The 14,145-nt window shown below is 35.6% G+C and overlaps 1 protein-coding gene across 1 annotated transcript in view; it reads right to left on the bottom strand.

Moving 5' to 3' along the window:
* Positions 1–108: 108 nt before the first annotated feature.
* Positions 109–14,145, bottom strand: part of chn2 (chimerin 2) — a 75,380-nt gene continuing 61,343 nt past the window's right edge. The window contains exons 8-13 of the mRNA XM_049480483.1: positions 10,535–10,619; positions 5,824–5,997; positions 4,038–4,115; positions 3,706–3,843; positions 1,593–1,698; positions 109–1,332 (exon numbers count right to left, since the gene is read on the bottom strand). Of these exons, the coding sequence (XP_049336440.1) occupies positions 1,161–1,332; positions 1,593–1,698; positions 3,706–3,843; positions 4,038–4,115; positions 5,824–5,997; positions 10,535–10,619 (753 nt within the window). The 3' untranslated portion in view covers positions 109–1,160. The remainder of the gene's footprint in view (positions 1,333–1,592; positions 1,699–3,705; positions 3,844–4,037; positions 4,116–5,823; positions 5,998–10,534; positions 10,620–14,145) is intronic.

Here is a 14,145-nt window from a genome sequence, read left to right as displayed (position 1 = left end):
AAAAACATTTCTTTTCTGAAGGTTAGACTACAGCACTGTTTTGTTTGTCTGGAAAAAAACTTTACCAAAAAACAACTGTGATAAAAGAAAGAAAATATAACACTGGAGTTAATAAACCAGGTTTACATAATTTAATAAATCATTATTTGATAAATTACAATCATAATTACATTCTTCACAGAAAATACTTTTCATAAAACATTTTTTTTTTTAGAAAGGTCTCATATCAAATGAACAACTTCAACAGACAAAGGCAACAGAACTAGCTGTGATTATTTCTTACCAGCACCCCATCCACATGGCCCACATGCCTGCATCACAGTCTGAGACGGTCAATACGCTTCTTATGGGTACCACCCTATAGATAATAACAAGCAGTGTGCTACAGGAGTATATACAAGCACAAAGGAACCACACTGAATGTTACCGATGCCTTTTTTACAGTTTTTCTGGAAAAAAAAAATAAAAAGGGGATAAAAAGTATTGTTTTTGACAACACAGAAAAAATAATAATGAAAATATTTACACTCTTCAAAAAATAAAATAAAAGTGCTTCATATTGGATGTTTTCACTGTAGCACACATTTCAAATGTGTACATATTCTGTACATACCACTTTAATTACAAATAATACATTTAACCAATTTCTGAATTATCAGACCATAAAATCGTTATCAGTGCAACGCACCAAGCACAGAAACATCAGTCATGTATCATGCAGTAATTTATACTGGATTGATTTCTGGGGAAACTGCACTTTTACATTATTTTCTCTGGATCATACAAAGAAATAAGGAAGTCAAAAATATTTCGTTGATTTGCGTGGGATTAAATTAAATTATAATACATATAAAAAATAAAGCAAGAGCATTTGAACTGATCGAGATTGCACAATAACTCAAAGTAGCGCTGTGTATAAGCACTAATTTTATTTAAATTATTTAAATGTAAAATTATAAACTAAAATTATTTAAATGTATAACAGCACATTGAGTGTAACTCAGGATGCAACGGCACCATGTTTTGCAGTTTTCCGCCTAAAATAATGTTTCATTAATGGCTTTCATTGACTGATGACCTCTCCAAAAACCTTTCACCGAACTCAGACCACCTGCAGTCCAGTTTAAAGTATAAAAATCTTTACAGATGTTTTGTAGTGTTTAAAACAGGATATCTTCATGCTCAATCAATAACTGTACAATTAGTTTCTGGTGCCTCATGTCATTGAGGCTGGCGAGTGTGTTCTGGTCTGGCGGCTGCATCAGAGTTGGGCCGAAGACGATTCCTAGATTCTCTGCACTCATCAGATTGTCCTTTTCATACATGGTGACCCTAAAGGCAAAAAGAAAGCACTTAAAATATGCCAAAACTGCAGTTTTACAACAGTACATGTAGACGTACGACCTAATGACCTAGTTTTCTACAGATAACGTGTGGAAACTAGACAGGTCAGTGCATAACAATAAAAGTCATAAAGATAAGATATATCTGACAAGCAGAGAAGACAGCTGTGGTAAAATAAATTTCTTACTATTTTATTACACTACATAATTTATAACAAAAGTGAGGTCTAAAATATGACTGCGTCTTACTTCTTCAGGTGAGACATCAGGTAACGCAGAGTTTCATAGTGGGCAGGAGGAAGCTGTAGAAGGCCATCGTGGACTGCTTCTAACCTTGCGTCCGGGTCATTTATTTCTGTACAAGAGCACAAAGGCTAAAGATAAGCTTTCCAATGTTTCCATATTGATCACAAGCTGTGTTTGATGATCAATACGGTCAATTAAAGCAACACTATGTAGATTTTTTTGCTTAAAATATCAGCTTTAAAATTATTGTGATACTTCACTGACTTTTACTAGGCAGACCTTGTTACCTTGTTGTAAATATGCTAGGCTCAGAATGCTGCTACGTCACTATTTCCACATTCAAACAGGTGAAAAACAGATGAAAGTGACCCGAGTTCGATTTCCTTATCAAATACAATGCTTATTTTAGGCTGTTTACCTGTTCATCTTTTTAATGTGACCCATAGGAGCATCATTGGAGCTATCAAAAAGTTCTAAGTGTGGGGTTTATTACTAAGAATGTGTTCAAGCTTGCTGTGTAAATGGCATGTTATTTAGTCCATGTTTTTTTTTTTTTTTTTTTTTTTAAAGTGTTTTATTTTTCCTGAAAACTGCAGCCGCTTCCTATGGTCAAGCTTCGTAATTTCATTAAATTTTAGCAATCTATAGGTAATCTGTCAACTTGATTTAATGCTGGTCAGTGTGTCTTTGCTATAGTAATGATGGGAAAAGTACAAATAGTGTGGTTTGAATTGTGCAAAATGCATGTACTACTTCTCTTAATTAGTCATAGGTGTGTCTTTGGTGTAACTTGAAATAAACCAATCAGTGTGTCACTTGCCTTTCTCTTTAAGAGCCAGGTGTGCTCTGACTTTGGCAGATTATCAGGTATTTTAATGGCGCAACTCTTGTGTGTAACAAGGGGCGGTGTATGTTTGCTGAGCATGTCCAATGAACGTCTGATGGTTGACTGTTGTCAGGGTTTTAATCAGTCAGTGGTGCACCTGTGGTTTGCACTGCCAAGATAGTAATATGACAGAAATTTATTGAATACACTCTTCTAGACCACCACACCATCAGTGAACATATATTGGTAAGATAGGGTCATTAGTGTTTGTAACATGATCCTTCTAATATTGTTTAAACAGAGGCATCGTCCAAATATTTAGAATTGTCCTGTAAGTTTGCCCTTAACAATCCCGTAAATGTGTGCAGAATAAATGCCTTAATCATTATCTAGGTGCTTTTTTTTAAAGGGTAATAGTCATAAAAAGTTAAATGTGTAAATGTGATGTAATTAGTGAACATCAAATTTCTCTTAAGTAATTTCTTTATTAAAACATAAAGTTCCTTAACACTCTCATCCTTTAGAATTATTTAAGGGACCCAAAACCACACCTTAAAAAATAAAAATAAAAATATTGAATACACATGAGTTTTTGAGATTAATGATCTAAATAGATTAAACAGACATTTATTAATTCATTAGGCAGGAGTGCAACAAATATGTTTACGTAATTAAAAAATCGGAATAAACTGAATTGTCTGAGTGATTTTACGCAACAAGTGATTCCCTCTAGTAAGGGAAAAAATTAAGGAGTTTTATGCATCTTGGCCCTGTTACCTCACTATCCAAGCTCTAAAACCCTTACTTACTGCTGTTTTCCCTCTTTTTCCCTTTTCCTCATGCCCTTTTTTTCTTCCCCTTTGATGTAAACGTTGAGTTTTATTGCTGCAAATAGGATATGCGCTGGATTTTAATAGAATATATATATATTATAGTGACCCAAATTGTATTTTTTTTATTTATATTTGTGTCACTTGTACCTGGTGTGTGAATGTAGTCCATGTGACTTTGATGTATTTACACAAGACTTCTCACAAAACTATTTAATCTTGCAATATCACCTACCATGACAGTCCACAGGCTTCTTACATTTCAGATGACACGTCTGTAACTGTACAGCTGTCTATAATGGGGCACTCAGAGCAAGATTTGTATTTATAGAAGTGGAATAAAAGTGATTTACACTCCCCATCTGTAGGGGGAGCCCAGGAGCATAAACACAGATTCTCACATAATGTTGCTTTAAATCAGGATTAACTTTTTTTTTAAATGCTATTTGAGAGCTCTTACTTGCTGCTTGTATGAATTTGGAGTAGGCTTCGTAGGTGATGACTGGAATGGGTAGATCGCGCAGATAGAGCTTCAGGGCACCAGTAATGGTGTTGATGTCTGAATAGGCACTGGCGCTGATATCTGCCTTGTCCCCATCTGTGGAAGAGGACGACAATGACCTGTCATCTAGTGAATGAATAATCAGACTGTATTGTGTGAGCCCAGACAAAATGTATATAATGGAATAGGGCTATTCAGTGTAGATGGCACATTTCCAGCAGTATCTGGAAGCACAGTTTCATGGCAGTTACATCAGATGCATCAATTTTTGAAGATTTTTATACACCCACCTCTGTCGAAAGAAAGCCTCACATCTTCTATATGCTCTGTAAAACCCGACACTCTATACAGTCCTTCTGACTTCAGTCCTTCACAAAGAGAAACGACCTTATTCAGCTACAGGTTTATCATGTGTGACTAATTATTCCATACAGCAAAACCAAACATACTTTAAACTCTATGGTTTAATCAGATGTAAAATATAATTGGAGGTAAAACGGAATGCCAGGTTGAACCTGGTTACTCCATATTGTGTAAGGATTGCATAACCCCACTAGTTCATACTGTATTTATTATTTCATATAAACAGAGAGACTACATGGAAATCAGAAAGGAAACATAAGATAAGGTCAGGATTCTAACTGATGAGTTACTTATTCGTTTTAAACCTAATAAAGAGAACATAATATCCACTTTATTAGGTTTAAAATAAACACAAATGCTACATTTTGGATACAGAACAAGGAAGAGAATGACCAGAGAAAAAAAAACAGTAATCCTTTATTTGCAATGCAATAAACCAGGCACTCTAGAAACTAGGTCACTGAGAGTATTAAAAACTGTAGAATTTATTTACATTTGGTATTAAACAAATCAGATAATCAGTGTAGAGAATAATCCCTATATCTTAATCTTAATATAGCTTTATCCACTTATCATAATCTGAGTCTTTATCTCTTTTTGTGTGTGCTGCAATAGTAAAGATGTTAGAAAAATACAACATTAAAAGAGGTTATTAACCCCTTTCATGCATGGTGTCCACTACAGTATATTTATTAACATATATTTATTAAAAGCACAAGCCTTGCAATATGTGCTATAAAAACTAACAGAGGAGCATCTCCTAACCTGATACTGTGATGCTTTAATTATTATGTCTTGATTAATCTTTATTATGTCTATATTAATATTTGCTACCCTGTAGCATTACATCATAAATACAAACATTGTGCATGGGGACCTCAGAAAAAAATCTATTAGGTACAGTGTGTGTGCCATGTGTTTGCTTCTAACAGTGTGTTTGAACAAGCATGTGTATGTGCCTGAATGTGTGCACATGTCTGTGTGTGTTTAACCTAAATTTTATGTTTCACATCTTTATATTATGCATTAAATAAATTTTTTATTTATTTATTTAATTTCCCCTCCATTTTTTGTCTTAATTTGGCTATCCAATTGGCTCACCCCTTTGTGCGTCCCCATTACCAGTGGCGCCTGTGACCATAGGAGGGAAAAATCATATTAATTCTAATATAAATAACTCATCATTGTTCTTAGGTTGTGGTCGTTATCTCATTAGCTGACTCATTAGATCTTAGACTAGATTAATCTAATATATATTTTTTCTTACTTTTACATGTGTTTTAGTTATTCAAAGTTTTGTGTTTCTGATTTAATATTTAGTTATTTAATTACATTAAACTAAATGGTCACAAATGTTAAAGTTTGAAACATTTGAAATTAAATAAACTGCCTAATTTGAATTTTTGGGCCTGAATTGTGTCTGTATCTGTTTTTGCTGAGCACTTTATTCATTTAATTAGTATTTTGTGCATGAAATGGTTAAGACAAAAGTAATGATTCAGTCTGATCTCTGGCTTTTACTCTCATCATGAATCATTAATTCATTATTAAACAATAATAAAAAAATAATAAAAAGCAAAAGTTGGTTACTAGTTAACTAACAAGCGAACTAAAGCCTATAACTAAATGTTAGGTGCAAAAATATGTATCTTTCTGTTCTTCAAACATCATCTAGCTTACTTTGAGGCAAAGCAAGAAAGGAAACACCATTACCTCTGTCTTCTATCTCTCTGATGCACATGTCCACAACCATGGGTCGTGGTGTATTGTGAGCTTTAACCAGCGTGGTGAGGTCACAGCTGAAGACCTTCTTGATGCGCCGCAGGTCCGGCTGGCAGTCACTGGGCACCAGCTTGGAGCACTGCTTATGAACGTTGAGTCCACAGTCTGCGGAGAGGTCATAGGACAAGGGTCAGGAGGTAATTACTCTAGTGCTCCAGACAAGCAGACCCTGCTGGAAGTCAGTCACTCATGTGCTGTATGCATTACATGTGTGTGTGTGTGTGTGTGTGTGTGTGTGTGTGTGTGTGTGTGTGTTATTCTGGCTGTTGAGTGTTAAGGTCTGGAGACAGGTGAGTCAGAATGACTATCTCAGCCAAGCTGGGTAGAAGAGAAGACTGTGGGAATAAATGTGTGTGTGTGTGTGTGTGTGTGTTTCTCACAGTAAGAGCGAAGGACAGTGAGAAATGCACGTGTGCACACTTACCTGTGTGAAAGTGTGTGAATGTGTGTAAGTGGGTATAATTGGGTGTGGTCCCTCTAGCAACACTATTAAAAAAGCAGAAGAACCACCTTTGGATTCATGATGAATCGTTTTTGCATTACAAATATGTAAGGGTACCCTCTATACGAAACCCTAACCATTTGAAGCACTTTTAATTTAAATAGTGTTGCTCCAGAATCAGATACTGCAACGTATACTGCAATGTATATATTGTCACTGTCCAATGAAAAGTATGCTTTTCAATTTATGCTGAATTTTAGTTTACTGCATAAATTGAAAACACAAACTGTGCCCTTCATTGTATCAAAATTTCATGATGAACGGACCAATAGAAAATTTCCAAAATTATCTAAAATAAACTCTTATTTAAACAAAAAGTTAAGAAGGTTTTATCTCTCTCCTATAAAGTTGTGTTTTGGCGATACATGCTTTTCATTGGACAGTGGTTATATATTACAGATTACAACAGAAATTTTATCAATTACTAATAAGTAAATAGTTTAATATGTTGAAAAACGTTTATTTCTATTTTAGCTTGTAGCAGAAACCTTTTTAAATGTCAGTACTTAATAAAAACAACCTTAATTAAAAGAGTAAATGTAATTTTGGTTACAGAACAACTTTTTAATGTATTGTTTCAGAATGTTTAACATTTTACAAGGAAGGACTAGTGATAAGTAAGGTATTTTTTCTTATAGCCATGATAAAAAAGACATTTTGTGTGTGTAGAAAAGATGACCAGATCTGAATAAGTAAAAAGGATTATTATTTGTAAGTTTTTGTGTTCATGTTTTGATGATAAGCTTATGCATATTTGTCTATAAAAATAAAATTAACCTTTTTTCTGTGGTTGTTTTTCATTTAAAAACAACCCATTTGTGAAGCCTTTAAGACATTTCAAGTAGTGGCACTGTGGTTCAAGAACATTACAAGCACTGTTTTAAACTAAAACAACATGACCTAACTTCAGCATTTTCCGTATCCATGTTATCTAATGCCTTACGCAACTCGCATATGCAGCCCTACTGTCTATAAATGTATTTGTTTGTGTGTCTGCTTTCACAAACATATGCAGTCCCTATTCTCCAGCTTCATCAGCTCATCCATCAAGCACTGTCGCTTTAACTGCCTCCAAGCCCTGCCTGCGCTCCTCCCTCACCGACTCCTGTCATTGGGACATTGAGAAAAGCAGAGAAGAGGAAAAGAAGAGTGTTCTGTGTTTCTCTGCTCTGTTTTAGGGCTGCTCTGCTCTGCGTCTCTGCATGTCTGATGATACCCCGTCTTGCCTGGGGCCCAGACACCAACAAGGCTATCTCTTGTGTGGAGATAAAACAGCTGAAAACCCATGTATGAGAGAAAAACTCTAAATAAAGCCTCGTGACTGGACAGGGAGTCTGGTATTTGAATGTGTTAGACCTCAAAAGCACAAGTTAGTTCTTAATAACATGAACTACAGCAGAGATTTTGGTGTATTGTAGTGATTAAGGCAACATATCTCTTATAAATGTCCATTATTTCTGTTTTTCTGCTTGCTGTGCTTCTTCCACTCTCCTTAAACCTCATATGTATGCTCATTAGCAAGGGAGGCTATAAATTGCTTATAATCTGGATTACAACCCTCCTAGGGGCATATAACGTATGTAATTCAAGAGCCTTTTAGCTATGCATCTAGATTATATTTTCTCTAACTCTAACTCTTAACTAAGCATGTTTTATAGTCAGATTGTCGTTCATATTATGAGCTTTTCTCTTCTGCTGCTGGCTTAAAGCTCATTAGTTTGATCAATGTCTGGCATATTGGTATTGCTATTATTATTGCAACGGAATAAAACACCAGTGTGCCACTGACTGATTAGAGCCCTGACAACAGTCAAGCGTTATACGTTCATTGCTAACACAGACGCCGAGCCAAACAAGGTGTACTTTTCTTGCTGTTACGATAGCAAAGACACACTGACAAGCCCTAAATCAAATTGTGCTGATGGTTCGCCCATAGGTTCATAAAATATCTCCCCTGGTGTAAAAGTCATAATTAGTATACTGCACATGTTTATTTATAAAACTTAAGAAGCAAAGAATTGGATGGGGTTTGAGAGGGACTTTAGACAGTTTTATAACCCAAAGTGTTCTTTTTTTTAATGTTATTTTTTATTATTTAAAATATGTTCTGCCAGGATCAAAATCACAGTAACATCTTGACAGTTTCAGTGAGAAAGAAACAAAGTGTAAATTTCAGCTTAGTAAAAAAACTAGTGGAAAACACCCAAATACAAATAGTCATGCACTTAATAGAAGCTCCTGGGAACAGAAATGTTTGCGTCATTGTTTACGTACATGCAGACAGAGCAGAGTACAAAAGAAAATGAGACCTTTCTCTTTGTGTGTGTGTGTGTGTGTGTGTGTGTGTGTGTGGGTGTGAGAAAGAGGGAGAGATTTGGTGGACAGCCAGTTCACTTTGCACTGATACAGTCTGTGCCTATCTTGGTCTCATATGGGTGTGTCCCCCGCTCTCTTTTCTCTTGCAACAGTACTCATGCCACTATAAATAGTGAACAGGAGGTAGAACAGGTCTGTACCAGGTGTCAGTCAGGAATGCTATATACCCACATAGCAATAGCCCAGTTAAAACCCTCAATTGCTTGGTACAAGCCAAACAGTCACTGCTTGGGATTAAATGAATGGGGGCTGGTCTACACTTGTGTCGATCTTCCTGATTTAACAACAGACATCTATAATCTTTCTAGTTTTAGTTATTATGTTTACAAAACTCATAGTCAAAGAAATAGTCTCACCCGGAAGGAAGTGCTGGATTGCAGTGTAATTCAGAAGGAAGATAAATGTTTCCAGGAAAAATAAATAATAGATAAAGGAACAAATACAGATTGATAATAGAAACTCTCAGTCATATTTAGTAAGCTACACCTACGGAAGTGGTATGTGATGCCAGGGTAACACAACATGTCAGATGTGTTGGCATTGAGTTATAGAGGTTTCTACTGGTGTCCTGCAATATTCTATCACCCTATGCACCGTGATATTAAGCGGCCATGGCAGATTATCTGTCTGTTCAAGGCAAGCTCTGTAGACTGTGGCAGTATGTGGATGAGCATTGTCCTGCTGAAATAGTACAAACAGAAAATGTAGACGCACTGGTTGCAGGACCATTTTAACAAAATGCTTTGTACCATCAGGAAAACAAAAGGTAATCTGGTATTGTACAAATGTTTATAATTGTTGCATGATGCACAATGTAGCCTTTGCAGTGACTAATCATTTTACAGACTAATAATTTTTATGTCCCAAACAAATAAAAAGTGTAAGAGGTAGATTTAAATTTAAAATGGACATTTAGAACCTCTAACCACATTAACCATTTCTCCCTATTGGTTATACAGTTTTTTTTTATTCTGTTAAACGTCTTCTTCTGCTAAAATCCACTTTTTCTTGTTCTTTGTGAAATACATAGGTTTCTCTGCAGTAGCTAAGAAAAGAAAATCCTTAGAAAAACGAGTTGATCAGGAAAAGAGTCACCGAAGAGCCGCTGAGACTCTGATGTTAAGTGCAGTTTAAGGGTTCTATATCTAATATCTAATATATAACTAAGGCTGTGTCTCTGAAAACATTTTGTCCTTTGAGTTTTAGAGCTGTAAAATTGACTGTGGGGAGGATGGCTGGTAGGCGTTCTCTGCTCCAGTGCTGTTAGCCAATCAGACGCAATATGCTTACATGTATGAATATTCATAAGCAATAGCAAAAATCCTGTCTTTCTTCAGATACCTCTAATTCAGTGAACTAAAACAGAGCTATACAGAAACACCGGAGCACTTTTTTTCTTCTCAAAAAACGAATGGCATTCATTCATACTAGAGACCACAACTAGACAACATTTTAAAATGAATGAAAAAATGAAGGAATGAGACTTTTAATACTTCCCTTGCTAAGTAAGTTCATGTACAGTCCCCTTAAGAACACCCAGTTGGGGTGTTGTCTGCCGATGCTGTCTAGTGATGCTGCTCTGGCAGCAGTTCAAAAAATTATTCTCACCCTCCTAGTGTCAGGAGCAAGTAATAGGAGGAGTACTTGTGAGTGGGTAGGTTATTGGCTAATCTAAATTAGGGAGAACATTGCTTAGAAATGATTCATCCAAATTGCAAAATGGAAAGTCAAGAACAATAGTATATGTGAAGAATGCTAGGTTACCTGAGCAGCGTACGCCCTGGGCAATGAGACCCCACATGAAGTTGGCACAGTATTCACACCAGTGTGGCCCTCTGAAGGTGTGTACCTACACAGAAGACAGCACAGACAATGAGTCAGATAACTCTGTTATCCAGAGTAACTTTAGCCTAGTAATAAGTCATTCACTCAGAAATTCCAAAGTATCTGTTGATAGATCCCAAATTCAAGACACTTTAAACTCTTTGATATTATTACAATGATACTATTGCTAGTGATACACAATTCATAACCGGTGGAAAAAACAAGACTTAGTAGATCTAGTAGCAGCTTTAACAGGCTTATTATTCATTATTTAACTAATTATTTAATTGCCTTAATTGGCAAACATTCCTCAGTAATTAGGAATTATGCAGTGACATTTAAAAACTAACTAAGCATTAAAATGAGATTAAGCAACAAAAGTCTAAGACAGAACTACAACTATTAACAACCCCCTTTAGCTGATGTGCCACTGAATACACTTAACTCCATTCCTTCAAACTGGCTACATATATTACTGTTCCAAATTCCAGAACATCAGTTTTAAATACATGTTTTCTACTAAATACCTGGATAATAATAAGATTGTTTTGTGGGAAACTCCTTCTGTAGTACTGCCAATATAAAACAAACATTGACAGGACCATATTAGCAGCAGACCAATTACCAGGCTTAGGCTAGAGGGTTATAAAGCCCCCCAGTATTGAGCTTTTGGAGGTGTGTGTTCTTTGGAATGATTGTGCTCCATCATATACAGCTCTGTAAAGAATTAAGAGACCACTTTAGTTTCTGAATCAGTTTCTCTGATTTTGCTATTTATAGATATATGTAAAATAAATATTGTTCTTATATTATATTAACATACAGACAACATTTCTTTAAATTCCAAATAAAAATATTGTCATTTAGAGCATTTATTTGCAGAAAATGAGAAATCTGAATCTGAAATAACAAAAAAGATGCAGAGCTTTTAGATCTTAAATAATGCAAAGAAAACAAGTTCATATTTATAAAGATTTAAGAGTTCATAAATCAATATTTTTTGGAATAACCCTGTTTTGTTAATCACAGTTTTCATTAATTTTGGCATGTTCTCCTCCACCAGTCTTGCACACTGCTTTTGGGTAACTTTATGCCACTCCTGGTGCAAAAATTCAAGCAGTTCAGCCTGGTTTAATGGCTTCTGATCATAATTTAGTAAAATCAAAGAAACTCATGATTTTTAAGTGCTCTCTAATTTTTGTTTCCAGAGATTTTTGGTTGACCTAACTAACACTTCCACTGTCATTGAATGCAAAAAAAGTCTCGCTAAAATATATAAAAGATATAAATATAAAAGAAAGCATTCCCTGGAGCGAAAAGACAAATTTACAAAACAACAGTAGGATTATGTTTTTTTATCATTGTTTTTTGAAGAAAAATGAATGAGCTGGTGTCACAATACTTTTGCCCATTTGATTGTAGTGGGAATATTATATACCACAGGTAAGTGTATATAAACATACATACCACACACCAATCAATACACCTCTGTATAGTGTATACACATGCTAGTGTTTCTCAAATTGGTCCTCTGGACCTTTACTCTGTACCAGGGGTGGATCAATAAGGACCAGTTTGACGACCATTGCTGCAAGATAATTTAATCAAAGAAGGAAATTGATTGAATTAAGGGAAGCAAAAGATTTTTCCCTTTCTTTGATCATTTTTACAAAGTCTAAAAGGGTATGGAAGTATTTATCCAATCAGTGAATCTGTAAATGAGAATTAGCAATATTAGCAGTATTAACAGTATTATATACATAAAGAAAACTTCTTCTATGTTACATCTGTTTACATTTTAGGCACATGCCAAACTATAATCACTAACAAACACGTAGCCTCTCAGTGAACAGTAGACCAATGCTGTCCAGCCTGTTCCCAGAGCAATTTAGTCAGTAAACAAAGATTGCAGCAGTGCTCTCAGCAGGGGGGATAACAGGCGGAAGCCCGGGTGAACCCCCTGCAGTGGCACAGGCCTGATTCTTCTACATTCCACTCAGAGTCCATAATCTGAAACAACTCATCTAGCATCTGTTGCCAATACGGAGAAAAGTCACACACATGCCCTCAGGCTAAACACAATACAGAGCAGGACGAAAGAGCATGCAGTATAATTTCCAAATCACGCTTCATTCTGCGGTAACGCTGTAAGAAAGCCAGCCCCGTGATGATGACAATAATGATGCTCCTCTTCATTACTGTGAGATGAGCAACCGTGTGAGAACTTCACGAGGGAGCGCCAGGTTAGGGTGTGTGATAATCCAAGTCTGCGTTTCTCAATTGAGAACAGCACAATGTGAACAAGGAGGCTTACAGGTGGCATGTCGGGTTATTTGAAATCACGTGATTCAAAATGACCACAAATTACAGGAACATTTTTAAAGTCTTTAAAATTAAGCTGCTACAAAGGTTTAAAGGGTTCTTTGGATGTTGGTCCTGAAGAAACAGTGTTTCTAATGAAATTAATAGAGATGTGTGGGTTTAAAGGTTCTTTATTAAAAATATGGTTCTTTTGTTTCGCTTTTGTTCTGTTTACACCTGGCATTAACCTGCATTGTGAATCTGGATAGGATCTGGATATACTGTATTTCAACCAGATACTTATTCCACTTGTAAATACTGAAAAATTCACCCCAAACTTTATTTTCTCATGTAAAACCTCTAAAATGTACCTCATTTAATTTTTCACTAGTTACATTCTTTTTACACTTGGCATAGGGACGAGTTCAGTCTCAACCACCTTAGAATAAGAATTCAGATCTGATCATAATCTGATCATAATGTTCCTTACGGGTGTTTACACCTGGCTTTTCATGCAGACAAGTAAAATTCAAATGTGATCTGATCATTAAAAACGCATGTTAATTCCAAGTGTAAACAGACTCAAATAAGCAATGGAAACACCTTTATTTTAAAGAGCAAATGCTTTAGCATACAAACATTTTAACAAAATTGTGCAATTACCAAATTTTAGCAAAACTAAGAGTCAAGTAAGTCATGTTAACATTCTTTGCCAAACATTCACACAAAGCAATCCAGACTGTTCTCATACAGAGTTCCCCAATGGTGGAACAAACTACCTTCCACTACCAGATCAGGAGAATCTCTCGCTATCTTTAATAAACTCCTGAAGACAGAGCTCTTCATAGAGCACTTACTCTCCTAACACCTCTAACACACTAACTACTTCTAACCTCATTTCCTCCTTCCCCTCCTTCACTCCTATATCCCATTATTTCCCTTTGACCTCATTTTATCCCTATCCAAAGTTGTTTTTACCTTTAAACTTATTTTACATTGTACTTGACTATTGTAAGTCGCTTTGGACAAAAGCGTCTGCCAAATGTAATGTAAAACATTCTATCATATTTAACAGCGGAATTAAAATTGTTATGTTTGTCTATTTTAGCAGATTCATCATTACAGTCATACATTCATAATATTTTTTGGCCATCACCAGACAGGATAAGCTAATGTGGGCTCAAATCTCTGTGCCATCCCAATGATGTCCACCAAACATCTATGAGTGGAGATGCAATAGACAGTTATGG

Source organism: Astyanax mexicanus, chromosome 6, assembly GCF_023375975.1.
Source record: "Astyanax mexicanus isolate ESR-SI-001 chromosome 6, AstMex3_surface, whole genome shotgun sequence".
NCBI classification, from domain to species: Eukaryota; Metazoa; Chordata; class Actinopteri; order Characiformes; family Acestrorhamphidae; genus Astyanax; species Astyanax mexicanus.
Note: the sequence above shows the minus strand (reverse complement) of the source record. Positions and strands in the feature narration are given on the sequence as shown.